Consider the following 18031-nt stretch of genomic DNA (forward strand, 5'->3'; position numbering starts at 1 on the left):
TGAACCTTTCCCTGCTTTCTTCTCATGCAACTAAACCTGGTACATCCCTGATCCAGGTGCTTTTTGCTCCTGCTCCTGTAAGGAGAGGTCCAGCTGGAAGGGAAAGTATGCAACCTGGCCTCTCCAGCTTCTGAAACACCTCTCTGCTTTGAGCAGCGTGCCTGTAGAGGGATCTTGTCTCTCCACACCACGGATACCATCAGGTGACAGCCTTCAGAAACAGGATCCCCATTAACTCACCAGCAGGCTGCCAGCTAACCAAGGCACAGGGGAGATGTGAAACGTTAGCAGAGACAGAAACATTCAGACTGCTTTATCTCCCATCCAATTCAGAGTGCTACATTAGCACAAAACTGGCACTGGGACACAAAGGCTTGGATGCATGCTCAGTGCTGCCTCTCACAAAGCTCTCACCTGGCAGCGAGGCTCCTGGATAAGCCTGGCTTTTTTTTCCTAGATTTTTTTTTTTTTTGAAAGCTCTGATTGCAGTAGGAAAAATGAGCACAACAGACACAGATTGGTCCCTGGCCCAATCCTGCAGGAATCTGCTGGCAGAGCTGACTCCTCTGCCACAGCACCCAGCTGCATGGACAGCCTCCAGCGAGCTGCACTGCAAATGCACAAAAAGCAGCTAAAAAAAGCAACTGGGGAAAAAAAAAAAAAAAACAGATGAGTTAATGCCAGACAACAGGTTATTCAAGGCAGCAGAATTGCCTAGTGCTGGGAGAGGCCCAGGGGCTTTTCCTGACGTTGTTCTGAGCCTGTTCAGTGACTGACAGAGCAAACCTATCTTCATCTCAGTATTCCTCCTGCGTTTTCTGGGAAGTGCTCTGGGATTTACTGGTGAACAGTAACACCTTTCGTGAGAGCTGTATGAAAAAACAGCAACAGAACTAACACACTGTTATTAAAGCTAGAGCAAGACTGGAATGTTTTGTTCTTGGGGAAAACACAGTGAACTGGATAGCCAGCATAATGGAAAATGACAGAATCAATCATAATAAAGGTCCACTCTGTCATTTATGGATAAAGTTTTGAGTTTTAAAGTCTCTCTATGAGGTTGCCTAATGTTCACCAAGACACAACAAGCACACAATAGCTCTGCTCACAGCCTTAACTCTAAGAGGACAAATTTTATTACTTAATATTTTAAAAAAACTTTTCCCCTAGCAGATGCAAGCTTAAAAGTTGTTATAACAAAAAAGTTATTGGGGGAAATAAAAATACAAAACAAAAAACCAGACCCCAACGCCTTATTCTGTCCCCACAACCAGCAAATTACATTTTAATTCCAAAGATCAATCTGTTTAATTACCCACATACACATTTGAAGACTTCTTTATCAAAATGATTTGCCAACTAGATTTCTTAGTCTCATACCCTGTTTCTGTGACTCTCTGTAGCACAAAAGGATTAGGATTTAGATCAAGGCCAAACTCTCACTGCTGTCTCTCCACGGGCCTCTAACTGAAAGGCTTTAGTTTACTGTGCCAACCAATCTCAGCTTTCTTTTGAAAAATACATGTAATACACAAGCCAAATTATTGCAGAGATCTCACTGAAGATGTGAAGCATTATTTAATGGGATTGTGTATATTCCATAGAATGAGAGATTTAAAAGAGGTGTTGAATAATTTTATTTAAATATTATTACAGTGCTTATCTGAAGAAAATGTCTCTGGAACGTAATAGAACTTACTCAAAGATTCATTCAGTGAGAATTCTTTGCTTCAATAAAAAAATAGCCACTGAATTAATGCATCTCTTACTTTGTTATCTCAGATGGAGAACTCAACAAAAGAGGGTCAGTAATTGCTGTGAGAAACAAGAGAAATCCACAGAAAGCAAGCAGATAATGACAATTTTTCCTCATCTTGGGAATCAGTCGAGCCATGTGTACCAGCTGCTGGAATCTGTGTGAAGCAGAACACCTGGGGGTAACCCTGAAGCACCATTTGCAGAAGGCACAGCCAAACTCCTCCTTCATGCTCAAAAACCCTCTGTAGAAATCATGGTGGCTTTACATCTGAAGGGGTGAGGCAAGATCTCAGGGCCAAAGGGTATTATTGCAAGGACCAGAACACTTCTCTCCCCTGCCTCTTCTAATAACACATTCAAGAAAAACAAGTACCCACCACCAGAAGAAGAGCTTTTGCTTAAACTGAAAATACTACAGAGAAACACTCATCAAGGCAATAATTAACCAAACCCATCTGAACTTTCAAAGAACTTACAGCAAGTGAAATAATGAATTTATTGGCCCTCGTGGTATTTACAGTATATAATGGTCATTTTAAACAGAAGAACATGCAGAAAATCTTCTCCTGTAAATGCTCAAAGCCACGGGAATTAATGCCAGGGTCTGAGGTTTGCTAGCCTGGGCTGCTTACTGGACACAAACATCACGCTTCATTTAGTACTACATGAAAGTTAATCAAGTTGAATAACCTTCTCCTGAAATGTCCCAGGAAATGAGGTAGAAAAATTAAAACAGTTAGATGTCTGCTGAAAAGCAAATATATTTATTATGCACTTTAATATACACAGGGATTTTCGCTTAATATAATACAAGGAATAAAATAAAAATTTTACAATGTGAAATTCAATGTACATTAAAGGCTATTTACAACCCACTCCAGGAAAAAACAGTCTATCTGCAAACCAAGTTAACTGAGGAGTTCAGATGGGGAGTATTAAGCATAACAGACATTTGCATAGCAGAGTAACTGAGGAGGGAAAACACCTTTTTAGTTGTAAAGAATTGGTAATGTTTTCAATACTGATCACAGAGAAGACAAAAATGCATCAATTGTGCCTTGGTATCTCTTAATGCATTTCTCTCCAGGTGAGTTTTGCCACATGCACACAGTATTGATATCCTTGCCAACAGAACAGTCTTTTTTCCCCAGCTCTCCCATCAAGAATTTTGGATGTCTTGTGGAGATGCCCTCGGAAGGACCAGCGAGATGGGATGGAGAGAAACAGGATTCCTGTTTTATTCAGGTTTTTTGGGTGGTGAGAACTGCTGCCCTGGCAGAAGGAGCTGTGCTGAGTCACAGCTCACCCTCTGCTCACCTCCACTCCATTTATGGGAAAGGGCAGAGCAGAGGGAACATTGGGGGAACAGAGCTTTGCTTGGCACACAAACCCCTCACAAATGGTGATGCTACAAATCGCACCCAACAGCAGCGTGGAATTACACAGACCTTCTGAGAAAACAGATCATTTTAAGCAATTCATGCCCTGTTCCAAAGGGATATTCAAAATGTGGCAGAATTGTCATTCTGAACACATTTTTGACAGGTCTACTTTCTGCTGATTTGGAGAGAGGGTTTCCCCAGTGACTGTTTCAAATGTAAATACTATTCACACAAAACCCACCAGACCATCTGTAAGTTGTGGCCCCTTGTGAAACTGGCCATATTTTTACGTCCTCTGTCCACAAGGTGCAATTAATAACAACACAATAAAATTAAATAAATATAGTCCCAATGACAGTCAAGGTCAGTAGAAAAAATGTTGGCATTCAGGGATCCTTTTCCACAGAACAAAACATACATCTAATCACTAAGAATTCTTGCACAGTATTGCAAATGTACTATATTTGAGGTTTGGAACAAGTCTGCTGAGAACATTTTGGTACTTTCTTTTTTTTAAACCACTAACCCTCTTAAGGCCATTCTGCCAGACTCCTGTTATTTTTATTTTATAATTGTCCCACAGGGACAAGAAATTCAATACATGAAACATTCAGAATAATCCGTATTGCCGTGTGTCAGCTTCTAACATCTAATTTTACTATATGATGAATGCCTGACTATAAAAGATCCTTTTTTTTACATTTAGGAAAAAGCAAATAAGAATGGAGGTGCAAGATTTAAAAAAAAAAAAATAATTTGGACGATGGTTGATTACAATAGCCAGACATGGAGCCCTTTAGTGCCTCAGAATATGCACTACATCTACATCCAGGGGCCATTCATCAAAGTTTAAGGATCTAATTAATCATCTATGAAAAATAACCTCAGCTCTCTATCATCTTATTTCTGGAATGATCAGAATTAGAGTATGAAAAGGATGAAACCCAAGCCTTTAGAAGAAATACTTGCATACAAAAATAGGCTTATTTTCTAAAGAGCAAGGCTGTGAAATGGTGAACAGTAGAATATAGCTCGCATTTGTAGGAGAAAAGAACCCATTTGTTTCATTTTATCACTTGTAAGTAAGATGTGCACATTCAAAGGGAAAACTTGCACTGCTCACTCTCACAACAACCTTGACTTTGCTCTCTTTCATACAAGTGAAACCCTTCTGCTGTAAGAGCAGGAAAGCAGCTTTCCATTGTCCAGAGCTGGACTCTCCTGCCTGCTGATTACCCGTGCTGCAGGTACAGAGACACGCTGCCTCCACCCAATCCCCGTGAAGCAGTAACCACATTCATACAAGTTTGTGCTTTAAGGAGTTTTTGTCTCAGGACAGGGCTAACTCAGCAATCTCTGTACTCCCCAGGCAACGCTGCCGCTGTGCTTTTCCACTGCACCCTCGCTGCATATCCTCTCAGCCTCACTCACAAAGGGTCTGCATTTTCCATGGTTTGCTCTACTGACATTCCCAAAAATAGTCCTTTACCTTGGAAAAGAGAAGGAGCTGTTTCTAATGTATAGAGATATACAAGAAAGCAGGATCAGACCTTTTAGCACCTCGGACATACCCATATTAGTCACCTCTTCACCGTAGCAATAACAGAGGCTATTGAAGACCAAGTGTCCAAAATTTGCCTATTGCTTTCAGTGGTCCCAGTCTGCCATCCAGATTTGGTGCTGTAGTACCAGAGAGTAGATTTTTGCCTCTTAAAAATCCCAAAGACACTGCAGGTAGTTGCAGTCCGACTTCTTTGCCACCACTGAACAGCAATTACACAGACAGAACACACAAGTACAGTATTTATAAAATACTGTTACAAGACTTGTAATTCTGGAGGGAACCTTTTGAAGTACATGGGAAACTGACAATACATGACAACAATGCAAATGTGACAAACTCATTGCTTATTTTCTTTAGCCACAGAAAAATAAATACAAAAAGCACTGCCTTTTCCATAACACAGTTCACTGTGGCACATGCACCTCTACCAAGCGATCTGGAATAGGAAATCAGAATTCCTGGTTCTTACCATTTTCAGCTGTGGTCAGGGAAATACAGCATATATCTTTCTGCAATTAAAAAAGTGCTCATTCTGTGTATTAAATACAAAGTACACAAAATAAAATTTCGAAGCACAGAGGGTTATACTGAGAAGGCAGCCTGAAAATGTAGGCACGTTACAGTAATTAAGGTAACTGTACTGTAGGAATCACATTCTTGAATTTCTAGGTGGACTAAACAAGCATTGTTTGCTTTCATCCCAGCCAGCTGATAAATCATCGGGAGCAGAAGCACTTCTCTTCACAGCATCATGGAATTGGCCTGCAAGTATAAAATAAAAACATTTAGCTTTGAAATAGCCTGTGACACAAACAGTACTGTCAGAAAGGGAGCTTCATCTTCCCTAGTTAAAGTCTAAAAAAGGCAACAACAACCTGATGAGGAAAAGTGTTTCCTGCCTAACCCCAGTGCTGTGACTGATTCCCTGTGCTCTCTGCCATCCCAAGCAGGATGAGCTCCCAGGACAGGCTGGGAAGCAACAGCCAGGGAAGGAAAAGCCATTCCTGCAGTGCTCCCATAGAGTATTTCTGATGTGATTCCCCACAGGTGACTCATTTATCCACCAGCCAGGGAAATTACCATTTCTTCTGCTTGAGATTTGGCAAAAGAGGAGGTGAATTACAGCCTGTGCCAAGCAACTCCACACAGAATTGTTCTAAACTCCCTCCTTTAAAGTGACGCTCTGGAAAGTGTTAACAGAAAAGCAAAAGGAACCATTTGGTTATCCACACCTCATTTTTTAGCTATTTGCATAACCAAGAACTTCACTGAGAGAGAAACCTTCAATTTTCAGTAACACACCATTTGTTCCAGATAAAGCAAAGCCAAATTTTAGTATTATATGTGGTTTGTTCAGATTTCTTTATATGTTGTTTATATTTTAAAATCAAAAAAAGATGGAAAAATTCACAAAAAACAGTCTTTTGATGACAGGTCAGGTCAGATGAACACATTCTACATCAGAGCCATGCAATGGATTTACAATAAAGTACAACATGAAAGCAAGCGATGAACATCAGGTGCAGGCACGTAAGAGTTAGGAAATACAATCCTTAATTATACATCTTAAAGTTTTATGGAAGCAGGAAAAAATTACAAATAAATTCTAATCCTGTTTGGGCATGATGTGCTACTGTGGGAATCTGAAGTCCTCGTAACTTTTATGAAGATTTAAGGACTTTTCTCCCCCAGCTGATGATTCCTCTCTGTGCCTGTTCCTGCTGTCCTGCCCCACAGCTCATCTGACCCTTGGGTAAAATTTGCATTTTAGAAATGTGCAGGCTCTAGTGCAGATGTTTTTGAAACACTTTGTTGTTTCAAACATTTTAAATGAACCAAAATGGGTACTGTGAAATACTCTACTGCTCTGCAATTCTCCAGGGACCTCAGCTACAACCACAGATGTATTCCATCAAAATCAGTTTCCAGGACATTTTGGGAAAACGCCTGTTTATGTGTTTTTGACAGCTGAAAACCTTCCATGTGTGGATTCTGCACCACCTGCAACTGTCCTAGAAACATGCTGTCTTTGATGGACTGCAGCAGAACTGAGTCAGAACTGGCAAGAATATTCCTGTTCTAAGGAGCAGCAGCCTGAGCTGTCCAAAATGCTGCTTTCAAAAATAAGCAAACAAGCAGTAAAAAGCGGGCACACATTTCATAAAGATGCTGCTTCTCTGAAACACCAATAGAAAGCATATTAACACATTCCAAATACCCTAAAAAACATTCACCTCAACAGGAAAAGGGAGAAAAATATTTCAGCTGACTCACTGACAATTCATGTCAGAAAAAGAGACTTATAATTACTTTTTCAGCTTAAAATTCAGTTTTGGAGAGGAAGTGAGATATCTAAACGAACTCCACATTTTTAAGAACAACAGAATGGTCAGAAAATTGGTACCATAACATAGATTATAATCTTGCACTGAGAAAACACACCTATTTTATAGGGGGATTACCTTTACAGTAACAGAAATATAAAATCAAAGCTTTAGAAAAGTATTTTAGACTTATGCTTCATCCTTGAAATCCACATTCAGAAAAGTGGTAGCCTATGAATTATAAAAACCTTCAGAAACTTTCTGAGGAGCATTTTTGTAAATAATGAAATAAAGATTGCATCTGAAAACATCATTAACTGAAATTCTCATCTGTCCTTACGTATGAAAATGAAATTCCAAATCAATGCTACGTGAAACTCACTTACCAAAGACAGTGGGGCACAATTTGAGCAACTGAATTCAACAGACATGACAGTGATCCAATTCCTCTATGCTGGTTCTTTGAAATGGCAGCAAAGGAAATACTTGCCAGGTTAAGATTTTAACATCCACCACATAAGCAATTACGATGGTAAATGATAATATAATGCAATTTTAGCACATTTTAAATGAGATGCAGGCATTTGGCTCCTTTGTGACTGGGAAAATTACCTTTTACAACGGTGTTTCCTTCTTGTAGTTGAAGCTTGGGTCGCCAGCTTCAATCTGAAGTTTTAAGGCTTGCTTAAGGCTGAGCTCTGTCTCTGCAGGGGGATAGCCTTCCAGCACATCCTGGTGCCCTCTGTCCTGCACCGTTCGTGGGACAGAAACCCTGCCCAGAAAAACCTGATTGCTCTGGAGATGGTAATTCGGGTTTGTCATAATGCCATTTCTCTTCTTCTGCTCCCCACTCTGCTGGTGGATCAGGAACTGCTGCTGAGATCGACCAACTTCTTGCTGAGCTGGAGGGACCAAAATTTTGCACTGTGGCTCTGGTGGCATTGATTTCAGCGGCATGCTCGTGCTAGATTTGGCAATGGGTACTCGTTTATCAAACTGAGTCATTTCATACTCTAGCACTTTAGGTTGGGAGGAACCACCCTGCTTTATTTTTTTTCCAGCCGACCCAGACTTGCTGGAGCTGTCTGTTTTGCCCCCTTTGTTCGCTTTAGTTGACTTCAAGCTAGGTTTTACTTGGCTCCATTCGAACTCGCTACTCGGTGAATTGTGGTTTTGACTCAGGGAATGAGTTGTGGAAGAAGGGGAAACAATGGACTGCCTGCTCCTGCTGCGTGGCAGGGAATGCTGCTGGATTTGCTCCGTGAACGACAGGCTGTGGAAACTGTCAATGGGCACCGTCTGAGCGGTGGCCGTCGAGGACGTGGTGCGGAGAGAAGAGTTTTTGGAGCTTTTCAGGGAATTGTTGGATAAAGATGACTTCTGGCGGTCAACCGTGGAATCGGGAGACTCCGAGGGAGAGCTGAAGGCGTGTGCAGGCCCGTTGGATAATCCCCGCACTCCAGGCTGCGTGTCTCCTCCAGTGCTCCCCGAACTGTTGGACTTCATGGTTAGGGACTGCATTTTAGAGGAGACAGACTGCAGGGGTTTCTGCTCCATTGTGTGGACTGGAGACGGAGTGCAACCATTCAGAGTCGACGCACCGTACTTTTCCAGTAATTTAATGATCTGGGAGTGTCCATTTTTGGCTGCGACCCGCATAGCGGTGCGCCCAAATTGGTCAGCGTGGTTGGGATCAGCACCATGCTCCAGTAATATCTGGACAACGTCAATGTGGCCCTCTTGGGCCGCAATGCAGAGTCCAGTAGCACCTTGATTGCACGTGTGGTCGACCAGAGCACCGTGCTCGATGAGGAGCTGCACGACCTTCACGTGGCCTTGCCAGGCAGCAGACTGCAGGGCGGATCTCTTCTCGTTGTCGGCGGCGTTCACGTCGGCGTGGTACGTGATCAGCACCTGCACCATCTCCACATGGCCCTGCCAGCAGGAAACATGGAGTGCCGTTCTTCCTTCAGCGTCGCTCGCTTCCACGTTTGCACCGTTCTCCAAAAAGTACTCGGCCATCGTCAGCTGGTTTTCCAGCGCTAGGATATAAAGCGTTGGCCGGCCATCGGCATCTTTGTAGTTCACGTCTGCCCCGTGGCTGAGCAGCAGCTCCACTATGTCTCTGTGACCTTCCAAGGCAGCAACCCGGAGAGCGTTTCTGCCATCGTAGCCTCTCTGATCGATGTTGGATTTATTTTCCAGTAACATCTGCACGCAGTCGTAGTGACCTTCCTGCGCGGCTAATATGAAAGGTATCCGTCCATCGTTATCAATTTCATTTGTTCTAGCACCTTGTTCTATAAGAGCTTCACAGATCAACCTGTGACCTTCAAAAGCTGCCATGTGCAAAGGCGTCCAGCCTGCATCGTCTCTGTGATTTTCATCTAGCCCCCTGTCCAGCAGAGTCCGCACTACTTCGACATTGCCCTGCGCAGACGCTATGCTCAGCACCGTCCTGCCTTCACTGTCAATGCTGTCAACGGCCGCACCCCAAAACAACAGAGTATTCACAACCGAGGCGTGGCCCATGGAGGCAGCTGCCAGAAGCGGCGTCCGCCCGTTGTTGTCCGTGTGGTCGACATCAGCTCCCCCCTCCAGCAGCAGGTCCACCACGTCCACGTGTCCCTCGTAGGCGGCGACCAGCAGCGGGGTCATGCCGTCCTTGTCGCAGTGGTCGACCTCGGCGCCGCGGTCGATGAGGAGGCTGACCACCGAGGCGTGGCCCTTGCTGGCCGGCACGCAGAGCGCCGCCACCGACAGCGCCGTCCTGCCGTCCACGTCCTCGTGGTTCACCTCGGCGCCGTGGTCCAGCAGGTGCTCCACGATCTCCTTGTGCCCCATGTAGGCGGCGGCGATCAGGGCCGTCCTGCCCTCGTTGTCGGCTTTGTTGACCTCGGCGCCGTGCTGCAGCAGGTTCAGCACGATGTCCTCGTGGCCGCCCCAGGCCGCCGCCCTCAGCGCCGTGCGGCTGTCGGCGTCCGCGCAGTCCACCTTGACGCCGGCGTAGAGCAGCGCCGACACCACCTCCGTGTGCCCCCCCCAGGCCGCCGAGCGCAGCGCCGTCCAGCCGTCCTGGTCCGTGTGGTTCACGTTGGCCCCGCAGCCGATCAGGCAGTTCACCACCTTGGTGTGGCCCTGCCGGGACGCCAGCGTCAGCGCCGTCTGCCCGTGGCTGTCCTCGATCTCCAGGTCCGCTCCCCTGGACACCAGCAGGTTGACCACGTCCAGGTTGCCGCTGTAGGCGGCGTTGGCCAGCAGCGTTCTCCCGTTGGAGTCGCACTGGTTCACGGACGCCCCGTTGTCCAGCAAGGTGCGGATGGAGTCCTCCCTCTCCAGGGCCTGCCGCACGATGCAGGACGTGCGGTCGTCCTCGCTGTTGACGTGAGCGCCGGCCTTCACCAGCAGCTGTAACACCTCTTGCTCTTTGGGAATTACGGTTGACAGGGAGTCTTTGACGGGCGTGCCGTTCCATATCATCCACAAAGCCAGCTCTGACGTCTCCAACTGCAAGTTGGAATTAATGAGATGCAGCGCAAACTCCTGCGCTTCCAGCGGCGTCAGATCCTTGGCCCGGCAGGTGTAACTCATGGCCAGCATCCTGTGCCCCTCGGCGGCGTTACACAAGTACTTCTGCGTGCAGTGCTTTACGTCCAGCAGCCACTCCGCAAAGCTGTAATGGAACAGGATTTTTGTATTTCCAAGGCCGTCGATGAGCACTTTGGACAGGACGTCCAACTTGCGCTGGAAGTCCTCCATGGTCAGCGCCATGTTTTTGGTCCACACCGCGTGATACAATTCCGTGGTGGTCAGGGGCCTGCAGGCTGCCAGAATTACATTAAGGATGGGCTGCACCTTTGCAAACTGTTTTCTCACAAAAAGTCTCTGACAGAGCCAAAGGTAGAGGCCATTTAACGTTCCTGGAATATCACGGATCTCCCGTAACATGATAAAATTCTCCACGACTCCATCCAGGACGCGTTCCAGATACAAAAAGCAGCCGCTGCTTTTGATGTGAAGCTGATTCAGCATTTCTGCCGTTTCTTTTGTGAGGTGCTGTCTCAGGGCTTCCTCCTGATCCAAACGATGCAGAATATATTGCTGCACATCTTTCACAATGTAAGCCTTTCGCAGGTCGTCCAGACTTATTTTTCGAAAACCTGTTGAGAGGGGAGAAAGCTGTAATTATTTCTGATCCAGTCCGGCTTAACTCAGTGTTGAAAGAAAAGTAAATAAAAAGCCAAGATATTTTTGGGTGGGGAACACCCACAGCAAAATATTTTCCTCTGTAAACACAGTGAATATAAGTTAATTATAATAGCAGAAAACTTGGATAATCAGATGCACTGTTATCATTATCTACTGCAAGAAAAATATGTGCTATTAACAAAAATAACACTGAAAAATCACTCTGAATTAGGCATTGTACATCTGCCTTGGACAATACTAAACACCTAAGCAAAACCATCAAAACTGCAACCAAAATAAGATTATTAAGTATTATTATATTATTAAAGGAATAATCTCTTCTCCAGTGTGGTTAACAAAGGAATTCTAAGTAATTTTCAACTACTTAGATTAAGACAATTATTTTGTTTATTTAATTACAGAAGATGGTATTCACACCTGCTGCATATGCATGATTAAATGTATATAAATCACTAACCTGAAACCACAGTTTCTTTTAAAAGCTTTTATGATACAGGAGAGACACTCAAAAATAGTTTCAAACATCTTCAGACGTCTGCACACCGAAAATTACCTATTTTTGCAAATGAGGACTGAGTTCTAGATAAACACCCTGGTTCTCTGGTAGGTGACTCACTGTATAAAGACACAGGTTCTCTCACAGTTTTATGATCTCATTGTTTTTCCAGCCTGTTTACTCTTTAGAGGAAAAAGGGACGTTATTCCATGCATGCAGACTACATCCTCCCTTCCCACTCGAGGAAAGGGACACTGCTCCCAGCAGCACGTGCCAGGAAGCTCCCTGTGCCGCCTAAGCCTCTCAGGAATGGCGCTGAACCAAGGCAGAGCCGTGTGGATACACAGCTGCCTCTGCCATTTCAAACATTTGCTCTGCTGGGGCCAAGGTAAGCACTTGATGAGGACCTACCCTCTCTGATTAGTGACACAGCGCGCTGTGTGAACGCTGCTCTCGCGGAAGTCACGGGAAAACCACAGAGGTCACGGACACAGCGGCTCCAGCGACTGCGTTTCAGGCCAGAACTGCGCCTCACTTCTCCAGGGACAGGCTGTGATCCCTTCCTTGCTCAGACACAAGACCAACTCTGCTCTTCAAACCAAAGCTAAGCTACTAAACTGAATTTTAATGAAGGAAAAGCAACCATAGATCAATGTGTTCAATTCAATTCCGGCCCCTTCTCCACCAAAAAAAAATCATTTTAGGTGAGCCTCTGAAGGATGTTGCCTCTAGATCTATGTTTTTATTGTATTTAAACACTCTGTGGATCAAAACTGCTCAGTCTGTGAGGTTGTTCTGACAGCAAATTCAGACTGGTAACAGAGCTGTGGTTTTAGGTCCCCAGTGGCTTCAGCAGAGGTTCTGAAAGGCCCATTAAGGTCACTCCGTTAATTGTTTAGTCTACATGAGCACTGTACAAACATCACAGATGAGAACAGAGAGGCCAACTATGGAAGTGTTACTAAAATATTTCTGCTTCCCTCAGTAATTATGGAAGCACTACAAACAGGACTGAACCAACAGAATACCTAAAAGAAAATCATGCTTCTCCATGAAATGAAATCACTGGAGAGGACACTTTTGCACAGTCACTTCAGAGGATAAGACTACACAAATAAGACTGACTACTTGAAGATTTTTGAATGAGAAGGACAGGAGGAAGAAAATAATCTTTTTGCATTCCCAAGGCTTTTTTTTTTTTTTTTGTATTTTTGGCTCGAAAAGAAAACACATAGCCAGCTTTATCTACCATAATGTGCCACAAATTCAAGTAATGTCCTAACCTGACCTGTAGGATGGCATAATTCATTGCTTTACTATGTATTTTATTAAAATATTCTGTATGCAACTCTGTGAAGCCCTTAATTCTCGCACATAACCCAAATAAAAAACTTTGCTGAGTAAGAGCAGACAGTGCCCTGTGGTTCTGCAGATCCTAAGCTCCCACTTGAAGTGAAAGGCTGTTTCTAGGTCAGGATCCTTCAGAAGATACAGAAATGAAAAAAAGAACACCAAAGCCAGGGCACTGCTTGGTGCATGGACTCACAGCTACATGCATACAAGGAGCTGTAATTAGAGCCAATGTCCCTTTGCCTGGCTCGTGTATGCAGAGGGAACAGCTCTGTTTTGCTCCATCTGGAGCAAATTCAACCACCCTGCTCACTCACCTTCCTTTGAACCGCTTCAGAGAGATCTGTCCCTGTCTCTTGGCTGAACAAGAACAGGCAGCTCTGCAAACTCATCCTCTATGTCTTTAGACCTAAGTGACCCTGCTCACCAAATCCCCAACCTCTCCCATTAATCCCATGCCCACATCCTGCCTTCTGATACACACCTACACACCAAATGTAAGCTATTTTTATTTTTGCATGCCTCAAGTGTTTTTTCAGCAGTGGGTTTCATTTCCCTGCTATGAGAAAACCCCTGATGGACTGGCACAACAGCAACCCTGAGATTTCAGCTGATGTTCAGTGTTGCCTGACTAATGATTACACTTCACCTCCCCTGACTCAAAGCCTTCCCAGGAAAACTTGCAGTGATAACTGTTCAGGCGCCTCTGTCTCAGTCTCCGTATCTCTGCTTCAAAAACAAAACACTCTTGCTTGCCTTGCAAGCCTTCTTTGAAAAACAATTTTCATTTTGCTTCCCAAAATGGGTGGGAAAGTGAACAAACAAACCCAAAGCCTAAGCCCTCCAAATAAAAAAGTAAAAAAGGAAGGGTTTGTGTGTTTGGCATTTTTTTTCCATTTAAATGAGGTATCAGTGCCAAAAGAAGCTGTGGATGCTCCATTCCTGGAAGTGCTCAAGGCAAGGCTGGATGGGGCTCTGAATAACCTGGGATAGTGGAAGGTGTCCCTGCCCATGGCAGGGGGTTGGAATGAGATGGTCTTTAAGAAGTCTCATCTGACACAAAACATTCTACAATGGTCTGATTACTTTGTTCCATACTAGAGATAAAAAAATTACCCTGATCTGAGATACACCAAATATCTAAGCACTTCAGACTTATTTATAATTTCAGAAGGCTGCAGAGCAGTTTTAAACTATTTGATTGGCTGCATGTTTATGGAAGCCAAAAATTGCCTTTTTTTTTTCCTCTTCTGCAGTATTTCCATACAATATTTGTTAATGAGATCCTGTATTTTGTATCTGAAAGGAAGCTTGGATAGCAAGAAGCACACTACACTCATCCCAGGGATGAAACACCCTTTAAGGGCTGGGATTAACAAACTGCCATTGTAACAGAATTTTGGACATAAACAGGATGTTAATTTTAACCACTGCATCAGTCCATACTATAATAAGCAAATAATTCAAAAGAAGCCTTATAGATAGAACTCAATTTTTAAAGTCTAACTTTTTTGTTGTTAGCTTGAAGAAGAAAGACAAAGCTATGTTTTTTTCTCCCAAATATCTGCCTAAATGAAGTCATTTTACATTTCCAAACAAAGCTCCTGCAAACTTGCTTTTCAACCCTGCCCCATACAATAAGTCACTTTCATGGACATGAAGCAACAAAATATTAAGAGAAAGCTCATTTTGTTTCAGATGCATTCCCATGAACTACTTAAGCTCAGCAAAACAGAAGTTACAGTAGACAGAACTTGCAGTCCCACGACCCTGCTTCTTGCATTGTTAAAATTTTTCTTACAACACATCACTTTCAATCCAATGGGAGATCCAATATGGATTGTTCTAATTTATTACATTTCTGGCAGCTCTGTAAACAAATCTGTTCCAAATGTATTCCTTGGCAAGACCTAGGGTCATTCAAAAGGGGGAAAAAAAGTCTCTTGGTTATAAATACTTTTATAGCATGTCAACCTTTTCATACTTTAATAGCAAAAAAGCTATTAACTAGCAAGCTTCAATACTTAAAAATATCCTTCCACTTTCCATCTTTAAATGCATTTACACAAGCACATAACAGAAGTTTTAAATACATTTTAATATATTTAACTGAATTGTTAGCTTTAGAGTAATCCAAATTATTACAAACACTGCAGTAATTTGGCATTAATAATTTATCCTGCTGATCTAAACAGTATTGAATTAGGTACTTCTGTGGCCATTTATGCACACCTGCACAAAAAGAATAACTTCTCCAGCAGAGTAAAGGGCACCTGGAGACTGAGGCAGCACACTTAGCTTTTTAGTGCATTTGCAGTATATTGTGCATTACAAATTCCTCTGCCTCTTCTGCAGGTGCTACGAGACACTGAGGCTGAAATCTGCTGCTCCCACTGGTCCGTGTCACTGCACAGAAGTTTATTTAATTAGATCCACAGGTAATAGTCCATTTAAAACAATTTAGCCTTCCCTCTTTAATTACAAGGCAATTAAATTCCAAGTTCACACACAACTTTTTACAAGGAAATATGAAATTCCCTAGTACAATGCTTTCAAAGTGGTAATGAAAAGAAAGGACACGGTAATTAAAAGCTCCCTATATACTTAGCAAGCATTCTAAATAATTTTTCTTTCCAAATCCCAAACCTAACCAAGAAATAAACTTTTTCAAAGCTTCAGTATTATAAATTTTACAACCACATAAATATATAGTTTCTTTTATAGTAAGAATCTAACTCCCATGAAGACTTCAAAGAAACATGGAATCACCCAAATAAATTCCAAGCCACAATGAAAAATTAGATGACAACTTAGATTTTTTATTTTGCAAGCAATCTCTCCTGAAGTAGTCTCATGTTCACTCCAACTTATCTATGTAAAAAAATGGTCTGATTTTAAAATGTCTCAAGTTTTCCAACTATTATGAGGGATTTTCAAGACAGGAAATTAGTTTTGTAAGCACGACTAATATGCTTTCAAGATTCAGTTCTCATTTTAGAAGAAGCATCAGAATTAGCTCATTAGCTAAAAATGAAAAAAAAAACCCAAAAACAAGGTTTATTTTCTGTGCCATGTTGGAAAGGCTGTGTTGATGTGGCTGCTTGAGTGCCCACACTTGGAACCAAATGATAACAAATGATGATGTGGGAGACAACGTGGATAAGTATGGGTGCAAGAGAGGATTGTTACACTCAGGGGAAAAGCCACTAGGAAAAGCAAGCTGGCAGCATGTGGTTGGTGACAGAGCACACAAAGAGAAGGCAGTTATCTGTCCCTCTCCTTTTATAACTCATTTGGCATTTGCTCACTGTGGAGGGTGACCGCAGACTCAGCCAGGCATCATCTCACATTTGGTTCATATTTTTGAGGTTGTCTCTGTAGCCACAAGAGGCAAAACTTTTTTTCTTAACTTTGGTTGTTTGTTTTTTTTTTTTTTAAATTAATGAAAGCTGAGAATCTGAGCAAGGGGAAAAAATCTGCAGCATGTTATGCTACTACAGAATCTGGGAATACAGAAGGGCTCAGAGCACAAGCAGCAGCAGATGCAGGCACAGCTATTCAGTTTTCATAAATAAGCCTCCACCAGAAGTGAAAGAACAAAGAGGATCAGAACAAACACCCCTCCTCCTTTTCTCATTCTTAAGAATGCTAGGGATGATTATTCACCACTGACAGCCTCAGGATGACAGTGGGTGAGAAAGACTGGACTCTCTCTTCTATGTCATCACTATTTCTGGCTCAGGAGCTGCTGCACAAGTCCCATCTGTACTGCACACCCAAAAAAGAGCATCATCAGGACAAGGCCACTGCAGCAAGCCTGCTTCCAGTCACTGGGTAGAGTTTGCTGAAATGAGAGCTAAATCTATTTCTCAGGCAGATCCAGAGGAAGTTTTCACTGCACGAAAATTTTAAGTGAAAACAGATATAAACTTATTGCAAGCAAATTAATATTGGTTAATGTATATTTCATACCATACTCCAAAACTTTTTTAACAGAAAAATATACAGATGGGATACATTTTCTTAATCAATCCTAACAGGATCCCAGTCTCTTTTATAAAGTTACAGTGCAACTGATTTTTATTTGGTCCAAATACTCATCCTTGATCTTCTATTCTGCCTGCCCATCATGTAAATATAAATAGCTTTAAAAATTGGCTCAGCTAAAAGTAAACATTCAAATACCACAAAGGAGGAGAAGAGCTTGCCCCAGTAGAAGAGTTAATGTCAGTCAATCCTTTTCAGGCCAGAACCCAAAAAGAAATCCACATTATTTGCAGTTTTACAACACCAAGTTGCATAGTTTTTGAAGTTAGAAGCTTCGGCCATGCTCCTCATATCCTCACTGCACCTTCTGCAAACCTGAGTATTGGCTGGTAACAGTAACATCCTCCAACAGTGTATTAAATGGGCAGCCATCACACTGGCTGTAATGTCACATTTTCCTTTCACAGTGGCTAAACCACAACTACCTCTGAACAGACCCTAAAATTTCTTCTCAATTTGTATCCAGTTCTTTCTTTGCTGTACCTTTCCCACAGTGAAGATGTGATTATAGTATCACACACCAATTTCCTTTATGCTGTTCATCAAGTCATACTCTGTGGAAATGAAAAATTAACTCACTGGAATTAAATTGCTTTTAAAGGCATATCCATTACCTCTGCTGATTTTTCCTGTCAAGAATTCCATCTGGAAATATACTTAGAAGACAACAGCAATTTTTTAGGGCTAGTCTGATACACTATGATTCAATGGAAAGGAAATAGGACTGTTGTGAGAAAGTCTTGTCTGTTTTTTTGGCAATAACAACATATCTAACCAGCCAAACTTTGACAAAACTACTCCCATATGAATGCCTGAAGGAACCCTATGAAGCTACCCAAAGTTTCTTTTTGTTGTCACACACTCCCAAATACCAGTCTTCATGCCTGCCACTGATTAATAC

At 42.8% G+C, this 18031-nt stretch overlaps 1 protein-coding gene across 2 annotated transcripts in view; it reads right to left on the reverse strand.

The window, feature by feature from the left end:
- Positions 1 to 2240: 2240 nt before the first annotated feature.
- Positions 2241 to 18031, reverse strand: part of ANKRD50 (ankyrin repeat domain containing 50) — a 37970-nt gene continuing 22179 nt past the window's right edge. For both annotated transcript variants that reach the window (XM_056489866.1, XM_056489867.1), the window contains exons 4-5: positions 7641 to 11188; positions 2241 to 5466 (exon numbers count right to left, since the gene is read on the reverse strand). In XM_056489866.1, coding sequence (XP_056345841.1) covers positions 7644 to 11188 — 3545 coding nt within the window. In that variant the 3' untranslated portion in view covers positions 2241 to 5466; positions 7641 to 7643. The remainder of the gene's footprint in view (positions 5467 to 7640; positions 11189 to 18031) is intronic.

Source organism: Oenanthe melanoleuca, chromosome 4, assembly GCF_029582105.1.
Source record: "Oenanthe melanoleuca isolate GR-GAL-2019-014 chromosome 4, OMel1.0, whole genome shotgun sequence".
Classification (NCBI taxonomy): domain Eukaryota; kingdom Metazoa; phylum Chordata; class Aves; order Passeriformes; family Muscicapidae; genus Oenanthe; species Oenanthe melanoleuca.